Source organism: Linepithema humile, chromosome 3 (assembly GCF_040581485.1).
Source record: "Linepithema humile isolate Giens D197 chromosome 3, Lhum_UNIL_v1.0, whole genome shotgun sequence".
Lineage (NCBI taxonomy): Eukaryota > Metazoa > Arthropoda > Insecta > Hymenoptera > Formicidae > Linepithema > Linepithema humile.
Window position 1 is genome coordinate 31,432,715 of NC_090130.1, and position 26,271 is coordinate 31,458,985.

At 34.2% G+C, this 26,271-nt stretch overlaps 2 protein-coding genes and 1 long non-coding RNA gene across 7 annotated transcripts; 1 reads left to right on the forward strand and 2 right to left on the reverse strand.

Moving 5' to 3' along the window:
• The first annotated feature begins 1,904 nt into the window (after positions 1–1,904).
• LOC105670332 (uncharacterized) lies at positions 1,905–16,102 on the forward strand. The gene is made up of 6 exons (XM_067351090.1): positions 1,905–2,200; positions 10,475–10,732; positions 11,218–11,354; positions 12,017–12,461; positions 12,705–12,894; positions 13,591–16,102. Exons 1-6 carry the CDS (start codon positions 2,168–2,170, stop codon positions 13,830–13,832), a joined length of 1,305 nt encoding a protein of 434 aa, XP_067207191.1. The 5' UTR covers positions 1,905–2,167; the 3' UTR covers positions 13,833–16,102.
• LOC136998448 (uncharacterized) lies at positions 15,733–16,937 on the reverse strand. Its single transcript, XR_010889026.1, has 2 exons — positions 16,321–16,937; positions 15,733–16,062 (listed from the first exon to the last, which is right to left on the reverse strand). It is a non-coding gene; the product is annotated as an uncharacterized lncRNA (long non-coding RNA).
• Positions 16,938–17,993: 1,056 nt separating this feature from the next.
• Pect (phosphoethanolamine cytidylyltransferase) lies at positions 17,994–25,297 on the reverse strand. Of its 5 annotated transcripts, XM_067351093.1 has the most exons (7): positions 25,120–25,297; positions 23,419–23,556; positions 22,042–22,221; positions 21,491–21,917; positions 21,038–21,258; positions 20,651–20,745; positions 20,295–20,458 (listed from the first exon to the last, which is right to left on the reverse strand). In XM_067351093.1, exons 1-6 carry the CDS (start codon positions 25,164–25,166, stop codon positions 20,652–20,654), a joined length of 1,107 nt encoding a protein of 368 aa, XP_067207194.1. In that variant the 5' UTR covers positions 25,167–25,297; the 3' UTR covers positions 20,295–20,458; position 20,651. The 5 variants fall into 5 exon arrangements, with proteins under 5 accessions (XP_012219260.1, XP_012219257.1, XP_012219259.1 ...); XM_012363837.2 differs by lacking the exons at positions 20,295–20,458; positions 20,651–20,745 and adding an exon at positions 17,994–20,094 and having other exon boundaries at positions 25,120–25,295; XM_012363834.2 differs by lacking the exons at positions 20,295–20,458; positions 20,651–20,745 and adding an exon at positions 17,994–20,081 and having other exon boundaries at positions 25,120–25,292.
• Positions 25,298–26,271: the final 974 nt, after the last annotated feature.

Here is a 26,271-nt window from a genome sequence, read left to right on the forward strand (position 1 = left end):
TGCGAACGACAATGAACTACATCGATGAATTTTCTTTGATTGTTACCGACGTTCAAGAATTAACTCGTAGCATTATAGAATCGAATTTACACACAAGCTAAACAAGTTAATTAAAGCATCCTAATAAGCTATTTAAGAATTTCAATCATTAAAAAACAGGTGAGTACAATTTATTGAAAAGTTCAATTATATTTCATTATTTTCAAACAGTCAGCAAAGTGCTAACAATTACGTCAATTTTTAATACATTATAATTTGATTATTAATAAATCAATATTCTATAATATGACAAAACAATATAAATACAACAAAATAACACATATTTATTACGAAGCAAACCAAATAAGTAAAAATGTACTTGCCCGAAAGATTTAATTTTTTCACTCAAGCATCTTTTCTCTGAAATCACAGAATCAATGAATTCATGTTCGCGATTGTTATGCATCAGTATGCAACGAGGATGAGCGATTTATTCGCGATTTTTCGGCGATAGAAAAACAACCGCGTTGCTCGAGAGAGTTAAACGACGGGGCAGGCATGTGCAGCGAAAAATAACGGAAGGGCAATTTCTTCCTTCCCGAGGAACGTGGACTACTATTAAACTACTACGCACGCTTCGAGACCGCGTGACACCGCATCGTGCTCTATCAGTCACTCAGTCAATGACAAGTACAGTAAAGTTCGTGCGAATGTGTTCGGCGGCGACGGAGACCGTCATTCTCACTTTTTACGGGAGCACATGACGCCGATAAGCACTTAATCCACTATGCCATGTAGCAATATATCACACTTTGAGAAGAATGTTACGACGCAAAAAGTCGATTTTTGCAAAGTAAAGTCTCAAGATTTAATTATACATAGTGTAAATTGTGATCGTAAAAAAAAGAAATGTAATAAAATCATTTTGTTAAATCTTTTCAAGAAATCTTTGAGTTTTCAACTTTTTCAACTTCCAAAAATGTAACATTTTGTACAAATTTTTAGATATTTATTCAGAATTTATCGCATTTGATCCATATTTTATCAACTATTACATGCATTCGCAAAAAAACATATTATCTAATAAATATAAAATTTAATATTTAAAAAATTTAACTGGTTTTTTTTTTAAAGCTGCTTCTGCTTCAATCTATCTGATACGATATTCAGATACAACAATCGATGATGAACATTGATCTAGCATTCCGCAGAAGAAGTCAATAACCGGTTAAGCAATTCACCTATTATGCATGTCAGAATCGCGTAATATTTCGCGATTCGCTGGCTTCGCTGAGCTTTCCAGACCGGAATGCATCCGCAAGCAAAGGAAACAGAATTGTTCGAATTCTTCTGCGACTGCAGATCAGTCCCGTATTCTAATTGAACGTTAGCAAGTAAGACACCGTGCACTACCGTAAAGCATAACATATTTCATAAAAAAAGTTAAAAAAATGAAGCATAAAATATTTCAAACATATCTACGCATGTATTTATTTCTTTTATTTCTTTGATCTTTCGACGAACAAAATTCGTACTATAATATTGTAGAATAAAATTTCTGAATACAGAAAAGCGAACACACAAGAGAAAATCTCTTAAAAAATGAAGAAATCAAGCGTTGAAGACAATCGGAAACTAGATCTAATCAGATTAGAGCAATCCTTTCTTTGTATGTGAAAAAAAAAATGCCTCAAAACTGACGCAACGTGTCGCCGGAAACTAGGATATCTGGGTCATCTTCGGGTCAAGTTCTCGGACTCGGTCCGAAGAAAGGACTCACGGTGCTTGTTCGAGGCCGTCGCTGGTGGACGAGCGCGCGAGCGGCCACGAAGCGAGGATGGTTGTTAGTGGAGGCACTGAGCATGCATTAACAGTACTCCGGACGGGCCGTACTGCGGCGGTGGTTCTCTGATTCCCTGGTTTCTGTCCACGGCGTCCCCTTCTCAGCGGGAGGACGATGTGCTGTCCGGCTGGACACCGGGGGGAAACGAAATCCTTCGCGTGCCCCGGCTCGGTACACGCGCCTCAGTCCATCGGCGACCTTCGTCAAAATTGCATCCCTCTACCGGCGGCGCGTCCTCCAGTACAAAAGAGTGTCTCGAGTGTTTCGGTAAACACTTCTCGAATTAACGAAGGCGGAGTGAGAACGGCGACGTGAGAAAAGAACGAAGAGATCTTCGGCGAGATCATGTGGAGACTTCTGATCGCGGGATTTTGCACGGTAAGTCCGCTCGGCGGGTGACGCGGAATTGAATCGCGTTCATAACGTCGCGATTATTGTCATCTAAGAAGGCGGAAGGAAATGAAAAATTTTTTTCAACACCAGTTACTTCTGACCGTGACTAATTTTTTTTTCTGTCTGCTTCTGTCGACAAACCGGAAAAGAGATTCAAGAAATGTACCCGTCAGATAAATTACTGGACATCTTATTCAAGGTGGAACGCCAAGTTCCTAACCAATATCTGAGTCGAAAATTATAAGCTTATTATTAGATATATTTATATCGTTTTGATTGAGACGATAAGTTCCATGAGTTACGTAGAATATACATATATAACCTTTAATTAAAATTTTTTAATATAATATACGATTGCTTGGAAACAACGCAGTAACATAAAACATCAGTGTACATTGTCCACTTAACCTATCGAATTTTTACTGCTATTTAATGTTGGATCTCTTCTTGAAATAATAGTCACTCTTTATTTTATTTACAGCTATTTGTTGCTTTTCGCTACTGCTTTCGCGTGAATTTGTCATGAAACAAAAAAGAGTTTAGTGCAAAACCTCCTTTTTAAGAGAGAAAAAGTTAATTTAAATTTTATTTTCCAAAATTTTTTAAACTGCAAAAACACTTTAACGCGTATCTTCTAAAATTATTTTATTTTTAAAAAATATATATGATAAAATATATCCATACAAAATTTTGACTTATATTTTTGATATACGAAATCTTCAATTTTTACCAGAGAAAAAATTTCAGTTTTCTTATGTTGGTGCAGCAATAAAGAAGTATCTGTTCTCGTTTAAACATAGTTTAGACAATAAAAATTTGTATTTATCTGGTAATTTTCTTGTTTATAAGTTAAAGTTTATATTCCTATAATCTTTATCTATGTCAAGAACGGGGGTTTTGGACGACTCTTGCGGATAAATCAGGTCGAACGTGGATGATGGACGATCGCTCGATTTCCATATCATCCATTCTTAGTGACTTATGTTTGTCACACGGCGCCAGAAGTATGTTTGACACTGTGTGGTGACAGTTTGTCAAGTGATTGTAACGAATCTGCGCGATGCTTAGATAGTGATTCAAAGAACTACCAATAATCTTTTCTTTCTTGACTTTCGTCAAGAACTGCAGTACAATTTGTTAATATAAGATTTGTTGAAAATATTGCCATAAAATCAGTTCATGATTCTGAATGCATAATAAATGTGAAAAATTATTTAATTCGAATAAATTTATTTAATGAATTTCGAGTCGGTCTCGGAGTGAACAAAAGATTAATCATACGATCGGAGACTCATCGAAGTAGCTGGTAAAATAAGATTTTATTATTGGTTCTTTTCCATTTTCATCTTCAACGTCATTTTATTTCCACGACACTTAATTATATTTTTACACGCTCTCCCTTAACTTATCTCTTCTATTTATTTGCCTTCGTCGAACTTGTTTTTTTTTTTCACGTGACGTTCGCCGCGATTTCAAAGAATCTGTCAATAATGACAATGTCAATTAATTTCCGTTGGCGAAAGAGGCCACTGCGCGCGTGGACGACCGCCCGGAGATATCCCGTGGCAAGAAAGAGGGTGATCGGTTTTCATTTTAACTGGGACGCGCTACTCGCGATGCTCCTTTTGCGAAAAACCTCGGTGTTCTCGACGGATGCGATATATTTTTATATTACGCCATTAAATCATACCGAGACGCTCAAAAATAATGCGCTGTCGAAGCTCGCCTCTCGCGTCGATTCACTTTAATTTCTCAAATCGCCCGTCGCTCTCCTACGCGGAAATGCGAATGCATGCAAATAGACACCGCGTCGATTTAGCCGAGGATAATTTAAAATGCACCCTATTAATACGCGACATTCGAGGCGACGAAATACGATAACGGGCAATTTAAACCGAATCGCACGATCCGGCCAGCCATTGATATGTTTGAAATATTAATGGTTTTCCCAAACGACGAAATAATTGAATTGTGTCGGACATCTCCCCGCGGTGGACGCGCGGCGACTAATTTCGGCCGCGAAACGCGATATGTCGGAATACTTTAACACACGCGTGCACAGGGATTATGTACATCGTAATAGCATCGTAATCCCTTCGCGTAAATACTTTATCTATGTACCTCGATCATTTTTTTTTCGATACATCTACGCTACATGCGATATCGTGTAACAACGTAATAGCAAGTACGATGAAAAAGATTTTAGATACAGCTCTTGGAAACATATTGCATGAACAATATTTATTCTCGCGTCGTCTATCGCGAAGCATCTACGCGCGTAACCGGAAACAATTCCCCGCCGTGAAGTTTCACTGAAATTTAATTAACATACGTTCGATTTAAAGTTTAAATTAGAATTAAAATTAATCCGGTTATAGGTGATTAAAATTCTAATTATGCATACAATCCGATCGAGTTTGGCAGAGCAAAAGCGCCGCATTTTGAAACAATGTTCAAGCGATGATTGAATACCTGATGTAGGAGAAGAGATTATAAATGCCAAAAATGTAAATCTCTTGTGAAAAAAATGTTAAAAAAATTTCTCGATACAATTCATATAAATATTCTCTCTCTCTCTCTCATCAAAGATCAACATTTCACGGTGTTTTCTATAACACGTAATTTTCTTGGGAAAAAGCTCTATTTTTTTATTACTCAAATTAGCATCGCTTTAGCGCATGCAACGTTAAAAAGTACCTTAGAACTGTATTTATTGGCTAAATATATTCAATTTTATTCACTCGCGAAAAAATGTCGATATTCAACCTTGACTAAGGATGTGACACGTATTAAAACCTTAGAAAATCGAAAGAATCTAAAGTAAAAGCCGTGAATAGATCAGAATCTTCACTTTGTGGTAGAATTGTAAAGTCTATGAGAATTTAGCGAAGAGTTATGATTTGCTATTAAATTTGTTTCTACATAAATAGACTTCAAATTATAAAAATCTCATAGACCCCTCATTAATAACAAACGTATTTAAAAAATATCATCTCTGATATTTGTAAATTATATTTGTTTTAGTTATTTATATTTGTTTTATTTGCTATTTAATTATTAAGATATGACAAGCTCTAAAGTATTCTGGATAATAAAGTAAAATAATTAAAATGTCAATTATGAACATTCGAATAAAATCATTCACTCTGTTAATAAAGTACTTAATTTGAAACAATTTTATCTTTAGGTACAGTTATTCTCAGATGTAATATAATTTATCAACTTTATTTCTCTGACATTTCTTTACTCGATCCTTCTTTCGACCGCTGTAAAATTTTTCGTTACGATGACACATGATTCCGGCGCTGTGTCTCGTTTCACAATACTCTAATTAAACGCGTTTCTCTCTAATTAAACTCGCCAAATTTTAAAGCATATTGGCGATTTATTCAACAAATAGGACATATCTCACGCGACAAGAGATTTAACTGTACCGAATTGTATCGCACGCTGAGAGTGACACCGATGCCGTGGATGAACAAGCCGCAGCGCTTAAGTGGCATTAAAAAAACGGGATTTATGAAGTCATAAAGAGAAGGTTTGCGGTTCTTCTCGAATGAGACTGAAAAAAAGGCTGGGGACCGTCCAATTGCCCGACGACCAATCGCGGGCGTTTCGTCTCGCGTGGTGAATTTCGAGGCTGCTTATTCTTTCCCGTTACGTTCGTCCATCTCCCGATGAAAAACGAAATCCAATCGTGGGCAAACCGGCCGCTTTATTAACCACCTCGGTATCTCCCCACGATAAATTAAACGGGTTGTTCCAGAAGCCGCAACGTTAATTCTAACGACGGGTTTTTGCGGTAATTCGGAAGAGCAATAAGGAAGAGGACTAAAATGTAACATATATGTTTGCCCCATCTGCATGGAATATACGATAAAATCTTGCAGTATCCCAAAGAAAATGTGTTAACAATGAGAAAACAGTTCGCAACAATGTTCAAATGCAATTTTATTAATGCAATTGAAGTGAACGGGGATTTTCAATTCAGAAGCTCGCATTTTGATGTATCAAAATTAATCTCTCGACTCTCAGCTTAATTTAAAGTCAAGCTTCTTCCCTCCTCTAGTTGACGAATTTCTCGAACCATCACACCGACACGCATAATCACTCGATCGAGGCTCCGACGAATCGCGCAATTCCTGTTCATCGGGAAAACATTAGCACGGCGATGGAAGCTATTCGGTGAAAGACGCAACACACACACACACAAAGCAAAATGCTCGACTCGTAAATACTTCGATCACGCGAATCACTTTTCGACGACGCCATTAAGAATATTGACTGCGCTTGTGTATTGCAAATAGTTTCCGAAACGCCGATATTAATGGTCGACAAGCTCGAGTCTTGTACTCTTACATTCTTGACGTCTGCTCAATAGATTTCGTGGATAATTTTCCACTAGAGATATTCAGAATAATAAATTATTCATTATTATTTATTCTTTCGTTCATAAAAATAACTGGCGCAGAAATAAAAGCAATAAAAGGCAAGACAGCAAAATGTAAAGAATTTTAATGAATTCCGTTTTATTTCGCCAAAATTAAAGCTAAATTCAATTCATAAATCATGATTTTTAAACCAATTTCCAGAAAAAAGAATCTTATTTAAAAAAAATAAAAATCTTATTTTCAAATTTGTATAACAACATTTTCACAGGATATTTATTATCTTAATTTATTATACCGTTTTCTGTGCAAAGATTTAAAATCTTTAATTAGTAATAAAAGATTAAGCTATAAAATAGGGACTAATCACTTTGATTTTTCTAGCAGTGTATACGCACATGTTCCTGTTACCACAGATTTTTCCACTCTTTCAAAGGAAAAGAATCGCATATCGCTCAGTTCTGTATTTAATTACTCCCCTAATTCGCACATCACTTTTCAACTTTGAGGAATTTTATATTAAACGCGTTTTTCAACTTTAATCATTCGGCCTCAAACGGAATAAGCATAGCGAGTTCGACGAACGCGAGGACTTAAATGCAAATTTGCAGCGCAAATTTGTCTTTTAACACAGTCGTTGATATCTTCGTATTGAAAAACACTCGCGTGAATTACCATTTATTCCGGTAGTTTTAATTTTAAAACAGAGATTTGTTACACTGATTCCGAGCGCGATCGAAACCGTAAAATGTAACAGTACAATTCCATTAAGTGAAATTTGGGGATATAATAAATATTTTGAGATCATTTCATTCTCGCGTAAGAGAGGAAGAGAAGCGTAGCCGACATGATCTACTGTGTTTCGCTGAGAAATGAGAAAAATTATTAAACAATTTAAATAATATATACATATATGTATATATATTTGTGTGTGTAACTGAATTGGAAAACTATTAGTAGTTTTATACAAAGATTGAGTTTTTTATACAATGATAAAATAGGAACACTTGGTTTAAGAGAAAAATTTCATTCGATTAAGTCTAGCTTTTTAAATACGATATTGCGTTCGGATTAACAAGGCTCCTCACAAGTTAATCCTCGTCCTGAAATAACGTCTGATATTACATCCTTTAGCTTACGATCTCGCGTAATCTACAAAGACGGTAACTACTTTTAACTTTATCGTTTTTTTTTTTAAGCAAGATATATAGTGATTAATAGTTTGAAGCCGTATGGAGAGCAGAAATTGCGATAAAAATAAAAAGTCAAGTTTTCGTTTAATGAATAAAAGTTCTATTGTAGAAAAAAATTATTCTGCTTCTTCTCATGTTACTAATGTAATTAAATATTTATATCATAAATAATAAGTGATGTTTCTATATTTATATCATATTAATAATATTTTTAGACAAAGACATATTATATTATTTATGATATAAATCGTTGCTAAAAATCAATAGAGACAAATTGCTCTTATTCAGATAGGGTCTATAAACTTTCAGAATTTGTAACTGTAAAACTTTATCGATCAAGTGCTTTGTTGGATCTACGATTCTAGGCGATTAACAGCCTTAAAGATTTTAACAATTCTTGACTTACAATTAGAAATCTAGCGGTGCACGAATCCAGCGATCTATAGCTCGAACCATCTACGCGTTTATGAATTTAACGATTTGTGCTAGCTACCTACGCAACCATGAATCTATGAACTTAACGCTCTATGAATTTAGCGATTTAAATTTATTTCAGATTTAAAATTAGATTTTAATACTGTTATCCCGAATTGCAGTGGAACATGGATTTTAGTTAATTAGTTAATTACTTAAATACCGATATACGGAAATAGCAATGGACAGTTACAGATTTTATCGTCAGAACACATCATTGCATTTATATTCAAGTCTCAATCATTTTATTGAAATTTACACATCTGTGACAAGCAATACAAACTTTTAAATAGTTATTGGACTAAGAATATTTCCCAAATTTATATTCCCAAAAAAATGTTAAAAAATTTTTTTTATTTTTTTACTTATACAATACTTCTCATAATAATAATAATAATAATACTGTTCCTCATCGTCGATAATCTGCATCGTCTCGATCCTTTTATTTTATCCTCGTCGAGAAACTGTTCACAATGGACACGTTCATGCAGTAAATATAAATGCACTTATGGGCCGATCTGATATCCGCGATACGGTATCCATGAACGCGAGGGAGCTATCGCGAAAAATACGGCCTACCGTGACCCGTACGATGAGCACGAGTAGTGCTGAGCGAGCACTCGAGCAATATATAACGTATATGATACACATAACGAATATCTTACGCGGCCACCAGAGCGTTTCCTTACACCGTTACCCGGTATCGAAGTGGGTTCTTGGTTCTGGTCGCGCGCTGGTCACCCTGTTCCTTACCAATGGCAACGTTGTAAACGTCATCGGTGCCGAGGTCGTTTCCGAGTTACCGAGCAGGTTTTTTCACAGCGATAATTGATGGCGTATGTTAGCCGATGAAAAGCGTCCCGAGTATCTTAACATAGATTAATTAGACGCTTCATCGTTTTTATCGCGCTGCGAGAGAGTGTAATAAACGTATATTTGATTTCACGCTTACGCGGGGCAAATGGCCGAGAACCTCGCATGATACACACAAAGTACCAATTAAGAGACGATTAGCAAGGAAGAATAATTTGCATATTCGTATTGCTCGTGTAAACGTGTAGATTTAAATAAAACAAATGAGACTGTTGAATAAACGCGATAACACAATGTTGCAATGATAAAATCAGCAATTGTCCGTTGTATAAGCTATTAACCTTTTTTGCAACAATTAAGATCAACTTATAGAGGTACTACCTCAATATCCTTTGCAATGTGACTTTGCAATTGTAATATCAAACATAACTCTTCAATTGCACATCTTTCATAATTTAGAACTCAAAGCTATTGACAAAACAGATATTCTTCGATTAGTAAAAATATTTGTCTTAGATCTAAATAAGAAATCAACCTTTAACGTTTCGTCCGACTTGCTTTATGTAACTCGACCCAAAATCTACACCGCCCGCCAAGACCGATTTCAATCGTTCAAAGCGTTTATTTTCAATTTTGGCGAATCGGGGCAGCGCGGAGTTCTTCTAGAAAGTAAATCTGTTTAAAATTGAAAATAATGCGCAATCCGCTATAGTGCCGCGACTGAACGGCAGTAAATTGCCGTGAAAAAAAAAGCTGGCTACATAACAGTTACGGAACAATACGGTTGTTAAGCTTTAAGCCGCTATTTATGCGAGTGTAATGTACAATTCTATTTACGATCCAAATACGAGTTATGCGTAAGTTATCGCTCTACTATGTTATCATGCGATACTGTTTACGCCGTGACACGTGAAATGTGTTATCAAGAAAAAGAGAAGATAATTAATGTTTACAAAATGCATAAATGCACTTTTAAAGCGGTGTTTCTTGACAAAATGAATATTGAGACTATAAAAACATTTCACGGCATCATACGTTGTTTCAATATCCGAGATGAAGAATTTATACTACAACGTGATGCACGCTGCATTTTAATCGAGTAATATATTCTCGCTCGATTAAAATGCAACGTAAAATATTTTTATGCATACGCTATCCAAACTATTCTTTCCCAATGAATACAAAAATGAACGAAATTCAAGAGGAAGCGACGAAAGATCAAGGAATGTTACTTTAATGCTGTTTAAAAGCGACTGAATGTGAGCCGCGCGCAATATTGCGATATTTTCGAAGAAAAAATTCAAGTATCGCCAAAGAAATACGGTTGCGCAAGTTGACGAAATCTTCCGCCGCCCGCGGCTGCGTTATCGTTGTTCGGCTCGTGGTTTCAGATCGCCGCCACCGTTGGCCAGGATTACGAGGTATCCGACATTCAGTGCAGCGGCGCAGGATCAGCGGCCGATCTTCTGACAGCGAAGATCAAAAGGCCGGTTGGCTTCAGAGGTACGCCGCTCTTTGCCGACGACAGATCGGCGAATCCGCTCGCCGACATTCACTGCCAGATCAGGCCGGACCCGAACGATCCGCAGGAGGATAACTACTTCCTGAAGGTGACTGACTTCTCCCGATGCGGCATCCTCAAGAGAAACGTGAGTCATCCGATCGAGCGAATTACGCGGAACTGATTTTTACGTCCCCCACCCCTCCTCCCCCTCCCCGATGATGCATTCGCATCGGGACTTACGACTGACGTTGCACAAACAGATCTCGGCGGTCGCAATTTACTGTCGTAGATTGCGCCGTCGATAGCGACTACCAATTCAGCGGTCGATTCTGCTCTTAGAAACTGTTATCGTAGATACCAATATGGAACGCTCGATGCATCTCCAATCAGATCGTATCGCAGCGTCATTGAACGCCGTTATAAGATTTCGACAAAAAGAGATATTTAACTGACGACTCTCGGTGTGCGACTCGCCGGACGATAAATCGCACTTAATTCAATATCCATTCACCGGAATGCCGTTCCGCTTGACGATAAGCGCGTCAAAAGTCCTGACAAATACTTATTATTATTCAGTAAACTAGCTGTGCGACTCGTAACGCGATAAATTACGATTAATCGTGCCACCAGGGATTCATTCATCTGCGAGTGTGGTTCCCGGCTTTTCCCGGCGTGGTGATGCTGGCCGACCAGGAGCTGATCCTGATGTGCCGGCCGCCCGAGCCGACGCTGCTGAGGCACAAGGCTGCCGGTTTCGCTGGCACTTTGTAAGTCATACCGCGGTCTGTTCCGCGTGCACGAGATATCTTGGCGAATCTCAAGTAATAGACGAGCATTATTTCCGCCACACCGCGCCGCGTACGCGTTCGCCGGAGCGCGTTCTTATGCGAGTCGAGAAAACTGTTATCCATGCACCATGCAGTACGCGGCAGTAGTCTGCACAATGTGTGTCCGCGTATGTAATGTTCAGTTATTATTTACTCTGTTTATTTCAACAATAACGCGAATAACAATAAAGGTTATATTATAATTAACATATGTCTGTCGTAAAAATAATGCGACATCATGTATGCAAGTCAAATATTTTCGACGTGAAAACAATATGCGCGTACATATTTCGAAAAGATACGAATGAAAGAAATTTGCAAGAGAGCAAACGGTTTCAATTAACAATAACAGATATACATATTGATATACATAAAACACGCGTTTACTTTATAGAATTGACTTTAATCCACCGTGTGATTTTATTTGGATAACAGTGAATAAGAAAAAAATAAAAAATATCTTGCAGCAAAAATAATCATACATATAAATTGAAAAAAATTTGCAAATAAAAGTTTGGATTGATAATTAGTAGACAGTAGCAAAAGAGCACGATGTGCTGAAGCGATGACGCACGTCTGCTTTAAAGGGCTAATCGTTTCAGTCCGCACGGCGCCAGGGTGTCCGGCGTGGTGGAGGAGACGCCGGGCCGGCTCGAGTACGAAGTGGCCCTTTATCGCGAGGCGACCGGCAATGTGTCCGATAGCTCGCAGACGGTCGATCAGGCGGTGCCGATTGGCACGAAGCTACAACTGCGCGCCCGCATCAGTCCGGACAGCGCTTGGGGTTACATTAAACTACTGGAAGTGACGGTCAGTCCCGATCCGGATCAGCCACACGCTCACGGTAGCGTCGTGCTCGTAAAGGACGGCTGCAGGAATCGCGATTTCGCGTCCATCATCCCGCATCAGCCGGCGCGGTATCGCGAGCGCAAGAATGAAGTCTTTCTCGACTTCGAGGCCTTTCTGCTGAGCTCGATGAGAGAGCGCTCTACCCTCTGGATTCATTCGCAGATAAAGGCGTGCATGGAACCGCAGGACTGTCAACCGGTAGGCAATAAGCGCTATACATAAGACTGCCTTAGAATTCCCTTCGTTTTTTTCAGGAAAGCTTGCTTATCGATTTCTAGTCGGAAAATAGATCAATTTCCTTAACTCTCCGCTATGATAATCTCCATGACAAAAGAGTATAGCGACAAATTAAGATCAGCAAATTGAGTACAACGTATGAAAATAATCGGACTTCCTGCTGTTATGTGTATCCTATATTCCGTTAGTTCTTTGTTTTCACAGGACTTCTGTCTGGATCTCTTCGAACCCTCGGGACATGGGAAAAAGAGGAAAAGAGCAGCGGTCGAGGCAAATGTGGAAGCATCAGGCGAGTTTCTTCCGAGAGTCGAGCGTTTGATCAAAAGATATAACGACTCTACGCCATACACGAAATTTAAGGAGAACATTGAATATACGGTCACAATGCCGGAAGGTGAGTACACGCTACAGATTAATTTTTCTTCTTACTTCATATAAAATTTAAACACTTAAACATTCCCATGATTAACAATTAAAAGTGATGTAATTGGAAATTGATTAATATTACTGAATATGGAAGAAAAATCAATGTGTTATTTTATATCATATCTTCTAAATTAATTCATATATGCAATATTTTTTTATTAATTATTCAAACTCTATTCTATTCTCACTATACGTATTACATAAAATCTAATAATTGTTATAAATTATCTTCCTTTTTTTTAGAAATATCTTTATAAGCTTTTAAAATATATGTATATTTTCAAATTCGACTTTTTGAAGCCGTCACTCTTCTTTCTGAAGATAGTCATTTTTGCTAATTTTTAATTACAGTGATTAACACACAAAATTTTAGCGTTATCAATTCTTTTTCTATCCTTAAAAAATTTATTCTGTGAAGATATCACGGTCTCTTCGAGAAGACCGGCTAATTTGCGGTATTACCCATATAATAGAGATTAATTTTCTTGACATAAATTTTCACGGAACTCTGCGACAAGATTCATGAGGAAGAGACAGATTAACATGAAACTGGCATTCAGCGAATATATCGAGATTAATCAAGCGTCTCGCGTCTAGATAACGAGGAACGCGAGACGTTACGCGATCGCTATAATTCTAATTAATATTCCTCTCATTATCATAGAACTGTACGACAAGGTAGCGGCTGGCCTCGAAGGCAGCTGCGGGAATTTTCTTTACGTAGCGACGGGATTGGGCGTATTGTTGGTGTTATCGGCCTTCATCATGTGCTACTTGGCGTCGCGTCTTCACAGCCTATCCACGACGATGCAGCAGAATAAGTCTATCGATGAGCTGGTCAGAGACCGTACTAGGAAGTATTGCGACACCACGCCCGGCTACACCGGGCGCTCAACGATGCAATAAAGCAATGCACGATCGAGAAGAGATGCGAAAACACTCTTCGCGAAATGTATATTATGTCACGATGTAAAGCATAACGTATGTGTTATCATTGATTGATGTTACGCTTTGAAACGAGAACTGCGTAATTTACAAAAAGGATGATATTAAAATTACAAATCATTGCTTGATTTTTGCATTTTAAAAGCGCAAAATACTTTTTCTACTTAAAAAAAGAGACATAGTGTTATGTCAACGATATAATATTATACGTTATGTTGTGCGTCAAGTTTATCGAGAAGTGATTCTGACTGCGAAAAAAACTTTTATAGAGATTCCGAATAATGTTCGGACGAGCGAACGACACCGCCCACTGTAGAATAAAAATAGTTTTTATGACGTAGACGTTCGAAGACAAACATTGGCAAACGAGTGTACTTTCGATGAGATAAAATCAATTTAAATTAACGATTGACGAACCGCAGATAAATTGGTAATTTTTGAAAGAAATATTTTTTTGTCAGATATATCGAAAGTATTAAATTCTAATTGTCTAAATTCTATTAATGTAGATACGATAGCTTACACAGCACGTGTTTACGTTTTCATGAGCAAGTGCCGCTTAAAGTAATTTTTTTCTACACAAACACTTGGAACCGTTCTATTTCGCTTAGTTTTCCATTTCTCAATTCTTTGACGCTGGTAAGAAAATATTTAAATTGACTTGTTGCAGATATTATGATTGTGTTATAAAAATATGTAATAATATAGCATATACCTATATTATTCCACTGCTTAATTAAATTTCTCCCATAAACAATCAAACGAGTAAAAAATTACTCTACTAAAAAATTGAGTTCTTTAACTTGAGCGTTTCTTTTCTGGGTCAAAGAATTCCGATAGTTAGTTAACTTTTAATGCACGATTCTCTCCGAACATCGCGCACATCATGCAGATTCCGTTGGAAGTTACACGATCTATCGTTATTGCTCAAATACAGAAGACGGTCTCACTACAATAAGTCTCTCGAACGTGCAATGCTATCACGTGACCTGATCAAACGGGTAGATCATCCATCGATCGCTCGTGCAATACGTAGGATAAGAACCTCGCCAGATGCGAAGAAACTTGGCGGGGCGAAACATTTTGTTTGGGTGGTTGCACGAATTTTTATCTCACGTTGTAAATAAACACATATGGCAAAGCGTCTTGCTTTTACAACAAACTCTTTAACAGCGACTATATATAATTGTAATTGTCTATGTGTATGTTATTACAATTGTCTACACGTTTAAATAACGAACAGATAATAATAGTCGCACGTACGTCGCATCATTATGTTTGCTATTTCATAATCATTTAATAGACATTTTAATTTAAATGGCCGGTTTATTTCCGACTGATAAACACAGCAATATTTGTTAACCGACATAGCTATTTTGAATATAATTCGTAAAATAAGAGAATATGTCATTAAAGTTCTGCTACAATTTAAATTTAATGAGTTATAAATTGAGCAATAGCTAGAGATTGTTCAAATAATTATAAGGACTCTATAACGGAATTGCAATGAGGAAAGATATAACCACTAGTAAGAGGCTTTTTCGCGAACCGTGTCATATGTAAAAGACTCTCGAATTTTGTTCGACGGAAGAAAAGAATCGTTCGATAAAATGTGCGTCATAAAAGGATGTTGTATAAATTATTGTATTAATAATCACGACCTTCTCATCACAGCAACAAATTACACAACCGTACTTTGACAATTGACTTTTTTGCAAAAATCTCGAACGATTGATTAAATTAAGTGAAAACATATTCACGTTAGAATTATATGGATAATATTCTTAAAAATTATACCTCTTAAATTTTAAATTTCATTATATATAATTTTATAAATTATTTCTTATAATTTGTGTCCTCATAAAAAACTGTTTTCTACATACATATTCTATAACTTATATATCCAAAATTTTCTAATTTTACGAATAATATATAATTTGTGCAAATTGTAAAAATTTTTCTTTGTTTAGATAGATAAAAAGTAATTTTGTATTTTAATAATTATTTGTAAAACCATAAATCATAGAAAATGTGATTTGTGAAATGTGTCAAAATACGGTTCTTAACAATTATATAATAAATAGCGCGAGAAAAGATAATATCAATATTTTATGTAATTACACAAGTATAATGAATGAATTCACTCACCGGTCGTTGTAACCTAGTTATGTACACACCCTCTCAGCTGTACCTGGAGAAATTAATATATATTTTAGTCATTAAGAATCATACATTTTTTGTATGTTGATCCTCACGTATTATTTATTTCCATTTTCATTAATTATACGCAATAAATTACATGATTAATTATTTAAAAATTTTTAATAAATATTCATAAACGTTTTAATAAATACTTGCAAAGATCTTAATAAAAATTTAATAAATTACCATTATATATGTGTATTATCATAATTATGTGCATAATAATCAAAATAATAATTATACTTACCAACTAAAACATTTAGGTTATATCAGTTTGCTTGAATCATCAGCAGATCAGATTTCGTCTTAGACTGCCTTAAACACTTACAATTAATTATGTGTACCATATATGTAGATGAAAATCAACACTCGCGCATTTTATTACTAAAAAAACACGAAAATCGCAAACAAAATTCTGACTACGCTACGAAACACAAACGCGAAACAAAGAGCATTTCACGTCGCGACGCGTATTGTCACTTTACATTTTCGAACGTAAATTCGATACACGCTTTCAAAATAAAAAAAGAAAAACAATGATAATGATAGAAAAATAAAAAAGGTATCGACAAACGTACACGCGCGCCCATATTACTTCGATTCTAATTACGATTGAAACATGAACATTCGCTATAAATAATACGTTCCAGTAATCGCGCGTCGTTTTAATCGGCACTCTAGTCACAAATTCGCACTCATTATATACTTTTAACGTAAAATCGCGTAAATTACGTCGTTAATTACGGAGCTTTTACGATTTGCATTCATGTTTATAGAAATAAACTATCATGACGGTTGGAAAATGCATGCAATATTGCCAAAATTCAAAATTTTAATTATTCAACGCTCCGCACGCCCTCTTTTTCTGGTCACCACAATAGTTTATCGAAAAATTTTAATATTAAGATATTGGTAATATTGATAATTCATCGATGCTGAGCGCGCACTTTTAAAATTGACAAAAATTTATTTTTTATTATGTATATCAGTTTAAAATTGCATACGCAAATTGCATACGCTCTTTAAGTAATCACATATTTTATTAATTAAAAGTATATTAGTACAAATGCGAACTTTTGTCAGATGCTGATTCAAGCAATGAATAATTGCCAAAATGTATGATTACTACAGATATTCGCGATGCAGCGATTACGACTTGCGTAATCAAAAAATTGAATCACTGTGGTGTAGTTTTCGTTACATATAAACCTAATAAAATATGAGTTGTACACATTTCTGTACCTGATAATCTCCGCATGATTGCCAAGACAATCATCATTTGTCTTCCTCGCTTTAAATGCGTGTATGTACAATAAATCATATGTATATTTATTTATTTATTTATTTATTGCTAAGAACGGCAAAGTTAAAGATACACACACACACGCGCACACACACAAAATAAAAATTTATATACTGTTTAATTATATAAAAAGATATTTTAGAAGAAAGTTTGGCAAATTTTGTAAATTTGTTGGATCAGCAAAACAAAAAGAATTTATCGCAGAAAGAATAGTTTTTTATAAAAATATCTAGAATTGATATACATAGCTGAATATTATTAGAACAATTGATAAACTTGAGTCAAGTAATTTAACCAATATCTCTAAAATATCTTACAATGTGTAAGTAATAATAATCTCTTTCAATATTCTATAAATTTGTATAAAATTGGTTTAAAAAATATTCTATAAAAAAGTTTAAGTATTATATATTTAATAACATCAATCAATCATGCGAGAAGAAACAAAAGTACTTGCACAAAATAGTGCAGCTCAAGTCTAAGAATACTATAATTGATCCTTAGCGATTTGTGACAGTAAATAGGAAATGTAATATATAAATATAGATAGTTATCGTAGATTGATCGTGTACAATGACTATTTATTATAAAATAAAGGATTAGACAATTCTGCGCACTATTTTTACAATTTTTATTCAGCGTCGTATTCTTCGGTAGAAAATCACAAACTATACAATCTTCTTCCTGCGTAATCTAGTTTAATTATCGCTATAAATTTATTGGCGCCAATATCATTACCATAGTACTTATATCGTCACATTGCGTATAGAGGAATTTGCTTGTGTTCGTTATATAATGTTTCAGAATTGCCCAACAATTGTTCATTCAACCATAAATTATCCGTCCTATTGATTCTGGCTTGTTGAAGGCTTGACAGATCATCATATCATTGACGTCATACATCAATAAGCGGAATCGTTTAATGTTCAAATTCAGTTTATCTAGAACATTCTGTATGCTACAGCACGATTAAATTTATGAACAAATAACTAAGCATTTTTCTCGTTCCTCAGACACAAACAGTTAAAATTCAGACATACGGAACTCGTTCAATCTATCTGATGTGCGCTTTAAACTAGCTTCTTTGGTTCTGTTGATATTTTTGGATATTGAGAAGGATATTCTAATTTAAAAAACCTAATACTTCAATTACGCATCATAATTTATCTGACACGCATGCCTGTCGTAATGCTAATCAATCTTATAAACCGCAAAATTCAGTCTAAATATCTGTCTAAATATCCGCCAGTGACAAATAAAACGCATCGTCGAGAAATATATGATAGGCATTTGTAAATACATAGGAACTTCCAATTGATTAGACCAAATCGAGTCTAGCTCTTTACTTGCCAATCTCGACTATTTCATGATTCATGGATAAAATATTCATTCATGTACACAATCGTGTTTTGATACATTTTCGTTTTTAAGCGCGTAAAATATTTCATAAATATAAACATACATAAACATTTATATTGCACGACGAGTATGATTATTTCCTGAAAACCGAACATCAATATTCGGTTCAATATTTGCATTTGTTTGCATTTGTCGAAAACTTTGAAGCTTTGAACAAACAACAAATGCTATAACATATGCGAAAAAAGCAGAAAGAAAATATAGAACGATAGAATAAAATTATTGCGTGATGAAAGAAAACAGTACATGTGCGAAAGTAGTCGAAATTCAACGTCTTGACTTAAAGAATATTAGATTTTAATTTTTATAATACATCCAACAAGATTATTTATTACAATCACATTATGATTATTTTTTGCAATGTCCGAATTAAGCAACGACATCACAATGTCCATACATTGTGTGATAAAACGATAATTACTAAGTATATCTACATTTAAAAGCTTAATAACATACGATATATTTTTAAAACAATCCTCGTTTTCAAAGAATCGATATATAATGTTCCAGAACTATCGCCTGCGACTAGAAATCAAAATTCAAAGTTAGATTATTTAAGCTGAGAAGTTCAGCCCAACAATCAGTATGATATTTATAATATACTCGTAATTTAATTTAAAGACTAAGATAAAGTTTGTTTTGTAATACAATTTTTGAGTTCTGTTTCTCGCAGATCGATAAATAATTGATTTGTAAGAAAATGTCGCATATACGTATTACATAATAGTATTAAATAGTTTTTCAATCTTATAATAACATCATATTTTTCTATTTAAAGTAAAAATAAGCAAAATAGCAATGATAAAATATTATTACCCATTTTTAATCCTAGACACACGTTTATTAAAGAAAACGAACTTAAGATTGATAAAAAATCATACAAATGATAAAAATAGCGATAGTTCTGACACACCTGGCATATAAAATGTTCGACCGATTTGACAATCATCGTCCGTTTACTATTTTTCACTGCATATTGCAATAAATTAAAATCAGCGTTCATTTCCACGTTGCTAACCAATTCTAGCACATTGAATAATTATAAATATTTACTTTAATATTTATTCTATGTAAGGCATTTTGAAATGATAAATTAAGTGTCGGTGTGACATCATATTTACATATTGACTTTATATAAAATCTGATTATCACACATACACACCGCAAACGTTTGCGAAGAAAAAGATAGTTATTCAATCCTGTCATTTTTGTTAGACTTCGTGAAGACTTCGTAAGCGGCAAGCTCTTTTTTCTCCTTCCTTAAATTTCTATCCTCGTATTCCAACCTGCAATTAGACGCTAAGATCAACACGTAATAGGAATATCTATATAGTTGTTGGGATATGTGAATGCTGTTTTCATTCAAAAGAAAAAGTTGTTACATATATGATGATAAATGAGAATAAAGAGAAATAGAACTCAAAAAATACTTCACGAGATGAATAAAATTACATATCCCATCAGAAAATGAATGAATGACAATAAATTATAATACGAAGTAAATAAACATCTATTTATTGCAAGTTGAATAAAGAATACAAAGCAACCATTGTTTCAATTAACGATTGTTGAAATACCCAATAATTAAAGAAAGAGTGTAAAATCAGAATCCAACTACCAATGTTTGTTGAATTTCTTTATAACCGTACAAAGCTCGATCGGCCTAAGAAGATAAAAAGTAGAATATAAAAAATTAATAAGTAAATTCTAAAAACTTCTTTGTCTAATTAAAAATATTTTGAAATTTGTAATCTTATCTGTAAATATAAATAAAAGTAGAGTAGAGTAGAGTATAGAAAAATATATATCCTATATATATTCAAGTTCATAAAAGTTTAAACGAAATATATGATACCTCATGAGCAAATGTCCTTACACATATAATCAAATTGCAATAATATAATCATCCATCCGAGTAACGCACAATGTGTTATCATTTCAAGTAACACACTTAATTGAAGTATAATAAAGTTGTTATATAAGTATGTAATTTTAACAAATAATACATATGTATGTTTAATTTGATATTATTGAATTGAATATACCGTCATGAAAGAATATGTACTCATATGTAAATAATTTATTCAAAAATTTTAGCTAAAGAAATGTTTGCATAATACATAAAGTATTATGAGGATAGATATAAACTGTGATTAAAAACATCTACATAAATTTATAAAAATTGCTTTTAAAAGGATCTGATAAAAAGCGTGTCAAGACATAACAAAAAGACAAAACATACCTGTGAAGAATAATTCTTTCAACAATTTTTTCCGTCGTCATGTCGTTACCACTATCTAACAATTTAAATTTATTTTGCCTTTTCGGTTCCGCATACGGATCTGAGCCATCCTCACATGGCATTATAGGCGTTTGTCCATGACACACAACAGACACATTGAAATGTTCCATCAGATTTCTCGTCACTTCATAAGGAGCACCAATTACAACTTCATTTACATACTGTAAATGCAAAAAAGAATTCACTTCTGTTATCTCAAGTAATGGAATATTAAAGGTTTTTTCACCGTAGAAAATGTATCATAGTTTTATAGAAACTGTAGAAATTACATCTTACATATATATATATATATATATATATATATATATATATATATATATATAACATAATACATGTTACATTCTACCACAATATGCGTTGCAGATATGAATAATCGGTGCGAGCGAGACTCACCTTGCACGCTAGCACACTGAGAACTCGTTCGTGAAGATTCATAATGGGATGATTGCCGCATTTGTATCGGTTAACAGCGGGATCCGTGTGTAAGCCGACAATGAGGTAGTCGCCCTCCTTCTTGGCGACCTGCAGGAAATCCAAATGTCCCACATGGAAGAGATCGAATGCGCCGGCAACGTATACGATTTTGTCGTCCGGCTGCGGACTTTTGCCGTCGCTGAATTGTATAATTTTTTGGGTAGTTGGCAAAAATTGCGAACAACCAGTCCACGGACTCCGAGCAGTACGATCTTGTCCCATACGCTTGCTCGGTTCTCTATCGACACTGTACTCGTTATCGCCCTGCCGAAAATGCTGTCGTGTCATCAATAACATACGTCCTACAAGATCCGTCGTTGAAACGCCAGCAGTTCGTTGAACTTCCCTGAAATAATCAAGTGTTGTTAGAAAAAGTTGCACAATCTTCGAATAAAAATTTAACTATACATTAAAATAATATATTGTTTTTAAGTTTATTTAAAGTTTATTTAAAGTTTAAAGAACTATACCTGTAACGACCAGCTGCCTTGACTAGATGATATGTGTCTACTCCATCAGCCGTCATTGTAATATCATCCCCGTGAACACAAAAATCGCAATTGTACTTATCTAATGTTTCTAATGTAGTGACGTAGGGCGCAGCTTCAACTACTTCATCTACCCACTTAATGCCGCGCACCATTTTGTACCTAAGCAGAAAAAAACAATTTAATAAATTCATTTAATATATAAATGTTAATATGTATAATTATTAAATTGTTAATGTTGTAATAATTCATTTTTAATCACGCCGTGATTAAAAATGCATCATATATTCTTACGAGCAAACTTCTACATGAGACAAATAAAAATGTGAATGATTTGTATTATAATTAAATCAATAATGTTATCTTGCATATTTATTATCATTGTCTATTTGTTACATATTTAAGTAATTCTTCACAAAATATTTGTAAATTATAAGCAATTGTAAATTTCATTTAAAGAATTTCATACAAAAATAACATATTGCTGTAACTTGTACAATTATAATCTTTAATTGATATTGCAATTATTGTATAAACGCAACTAAAAAAACAAGAATTTTTCTTATGTAGTAATGTCATGTTACGTTCTTTAGCTAGTTTAAGTTAGTTTATTCTATACATCTATTGACCCGAAATGTCAAGGTTCCAAGACCTACTACGACCTACTCCTAGTAAGATTATAGCTTTAGAATACATAAACTTTTTATCTTCAATGATACAAAACTTCTGTAAACATATTCAACATGACTAAGATATTTTCTAGTGTGTCAAGATCAGAGATATGATAAACCTAATATAAATTATTCATATTACAAATAGAAAAATGACACATGTGTTGTTTTATGATAAAACATGCTCTATTTTTTTCTGCGCAAGTTTCTTCGTAAGAATACAAAATGTATAACATTGTGATTTGAAATAAATTAGTAAAGCTAAACATTTGTAAAGAAAAGTGATATAATTGTAGAGTATATAAATGTATATTGTCAATATTTCTGTACTAATATTTATCAAAATATACAATGTAAAATAAAATATTAAAACATGATAATCTAATATTCTACAAAACATTAAGAACACTAATGTTAATATAAATAATTATAATGTATATAGAAATAATGACGAATAGAATTATAGATACTAATGTATAGCCCTATAGATGTATAAAATATCTAAAACAGATACAGGAAATGTTTAGTAAAAAATATCCGCTAACACAATGTATTTCCAGAAGGTAAATGTGTGGAACTTGAAAGATTGATTAACACATAATAACAAACTTCAGAATGATGACTTCAGAATGATACTTCAGAATAGTTATTATGTCTTGCGTAATTTCCTTTTGATGAAGTAAGATACCTTTCTTGTTCAGTGAAGACCGGAGGCCCCTTGTGTCTCGTAATTTCTTCATCGTTGTGAACACCTACCACCAAATAATCTCCTAAAGCTTTAGCTTGCCTCAGAGAATTAGCATGACCAAAGTGCACCATATCATAACTGCAACCAACAACATTCAATTTGTAATTAAATGTAAATAAACCTGATTCATTATTTATTCAATTAAATACATTCGATTAAATATATTCAGTTAATAACAAAAAAAAGGAATGTAATGTAATATAAAATAAAATTTATATTATTCCGAATAAATATTTCCAAATATTTAATAAAAAAAAAATTACGTATTATTTTTCCTATAAATGTGATAAGAATAATGATATATAGATATATAGATAATATTCAAATATAATATATAAATCTATGTAAACTGTTTATCTGCCAATTTATGCCAATTATGTTCGATTGACATTATACATTAAAATTACATTACATTACATAACATTATATTAAAATTATAGTCAAAAATTTTTTCGTTCAAATTCAAAAGAAATACTTTGTTGTTAAGCTTTAACATTTTAAAATTGCTTTGATAACTACTATATCGGTGTGACTTGCGATAAGACAGAATTATATTCCGATAACAAACTAATTTATACTCATGCAGTTTCTACCGTTTTCAAATTAAACAAGGTCGTACAAAGTGATGAACTCAATAAAATAAAACTTAAAGCTAAAAATCAGATAAGTCTGCAGGTTTTTGCGCAATACTGATCGATCAATGACGTGTTTACATATTAAGTATGCGAACATAGATTTGCATACAAAATAAATAAGTTATAGTCGGGGGATCGCATATTCCGAGTCTTACGTCAACAAAAAAAAATTACAATTATTACAAATAAGGAAGAAATGTAAGAAACGTCGTGCGATTACTAATTGTACGTTTCCAAATTATTTTTAACTGATTATTTCGAATGGCTGCTGACGACATTAATCGATCGATAAATAAAAAAAAACGGTTTTATTTTTATTTCGACAATTCAAATGTTGTATTTGCGTTATTATATAGAAGATAAAAAAGTATTGTAGCTTAGAATCAAACAAGCTTAAATTCGACTCTATCCACGAAGGCAGTCTGTCATCCGTAGCCGCCCCGGTGTGTGCGAAACGCGGAGCGAGGACGTATAATGAATTGTGCCACGGCGAGTTGCTCGTTCCAATCAAACATCACTGATTAAGTGATGCCTTTATTGCCAATTGCACATACAACATAACTTTCGGCTATCGATTAACTTTCACGTACGCTTCATTAACACAAAGATAGAATTCTTTTCCCTCTTTTTTTTCTTTTTTTATATATAAAATTTATATAAATAACTCTTATGTGTACAAGCAACAATCACATAGTAACTGACGAAGAAATTTAAGAAACGTTAATTCAGAAATGTATTTTAATTGTAATCTTAGTCGCGTCGCCGGAACGAAGGTTAAAAGCTCATTTTTCTAACCCTCGACGAAGTCATATCGATTGATCGTGTTTCCACGGGTGAAAGCTTATGATAGTGTGAGAAAATCCACGCACCGAGAACAAGAAACGACACGTGTGTGTCATGGTATGTCCGGTCGGACGATACAGCGACGCCTTTATCAGCGACGGCTGATTCACATCCTGCACGTCCACAATTCTCGACGCAAAATCTGCACCACATCGTTACTCACCATCCATCGCACCAAACGCGAACCTCCTTGCGGGCCTCCTCTGTCATGATGAACGGAAACCAACCGTCGCGCGCGTGCCTCTCGATACGCTAACCACCGTTTCTCGCCGTCGCGTCGTCGCGAATGACGTCCGATACTGTCACGGCTTAACCTCGAAGAGAGGGAACGGAAAAGAGGTGAGAGCGAGCGAAAGAGAGAGAGAGAGAACGAAACCACCACCCGTCACCTCATGAAACTAACTGCGCGCGCCGCAGTGCTGTGCGTCGCCTTTAAAATCCACCGCATACCGCTGCTGCACCCATGAAGTGCTATCGTCATTGAGCAGAGATTGAAAATAATGTAATTTTAACGAGTACATACTTTGACATAGACGTGTGAAAATTACGTTTAATTACGACAGTAAAAAATAATAATCGACATAAGACAAATATATTTTTCCATCTTGTATTCACGAAATAATTCATATATCGAAATTAAACTAGTTTTTCTATCTTTATCATTAAAGTTCTTTTCTTAAAGAAGAGGTACAAAAGGCTCTAGATCAATCGCGCAACTTTTTGTACCAATAAATCGGATGGAAAATTCTGCTTCCACAAAGCTCTATGTATCATATTATCGGTTGCTGAATACTCCATTAAATTGCGATGACACTGCATTCCACTACGACGGATTTTGCCGCAATTGTATATAGGTAGAATAATTCACGCGCACATTAGCTCATACATAAAGATCCTGCTTGTTTCATTATTTTTGATTATTCATTGGCATTCTTGCAAGTCCTGATTTTAATTTCCAAGGTGTACAGGTTTTAGTTTTTTTAGACCAATAATATATTTCAACATTGATCAAATATTCTCAATGTGATTTTGTAATATCCTTCCTAAGATAAAAGATACTTTTAATTAAAAATACATAAATTTTAAATATTTTTAAAATAATATAAACAAGAATTACTTTAGAGAATTTAAAAAACGATATATATCATTTGTCATTATTACATGATGATATCATTAATATCATTATTTTGTCGTCATCGCGATTACAATTAATTACTAATTATTAAATCTTAGTTAATATAATTACTAATCTTAATGCAAATGATACGAGACTCAATCATCGCGGAAAAGTAAATGGTACTATCATATAATTAGC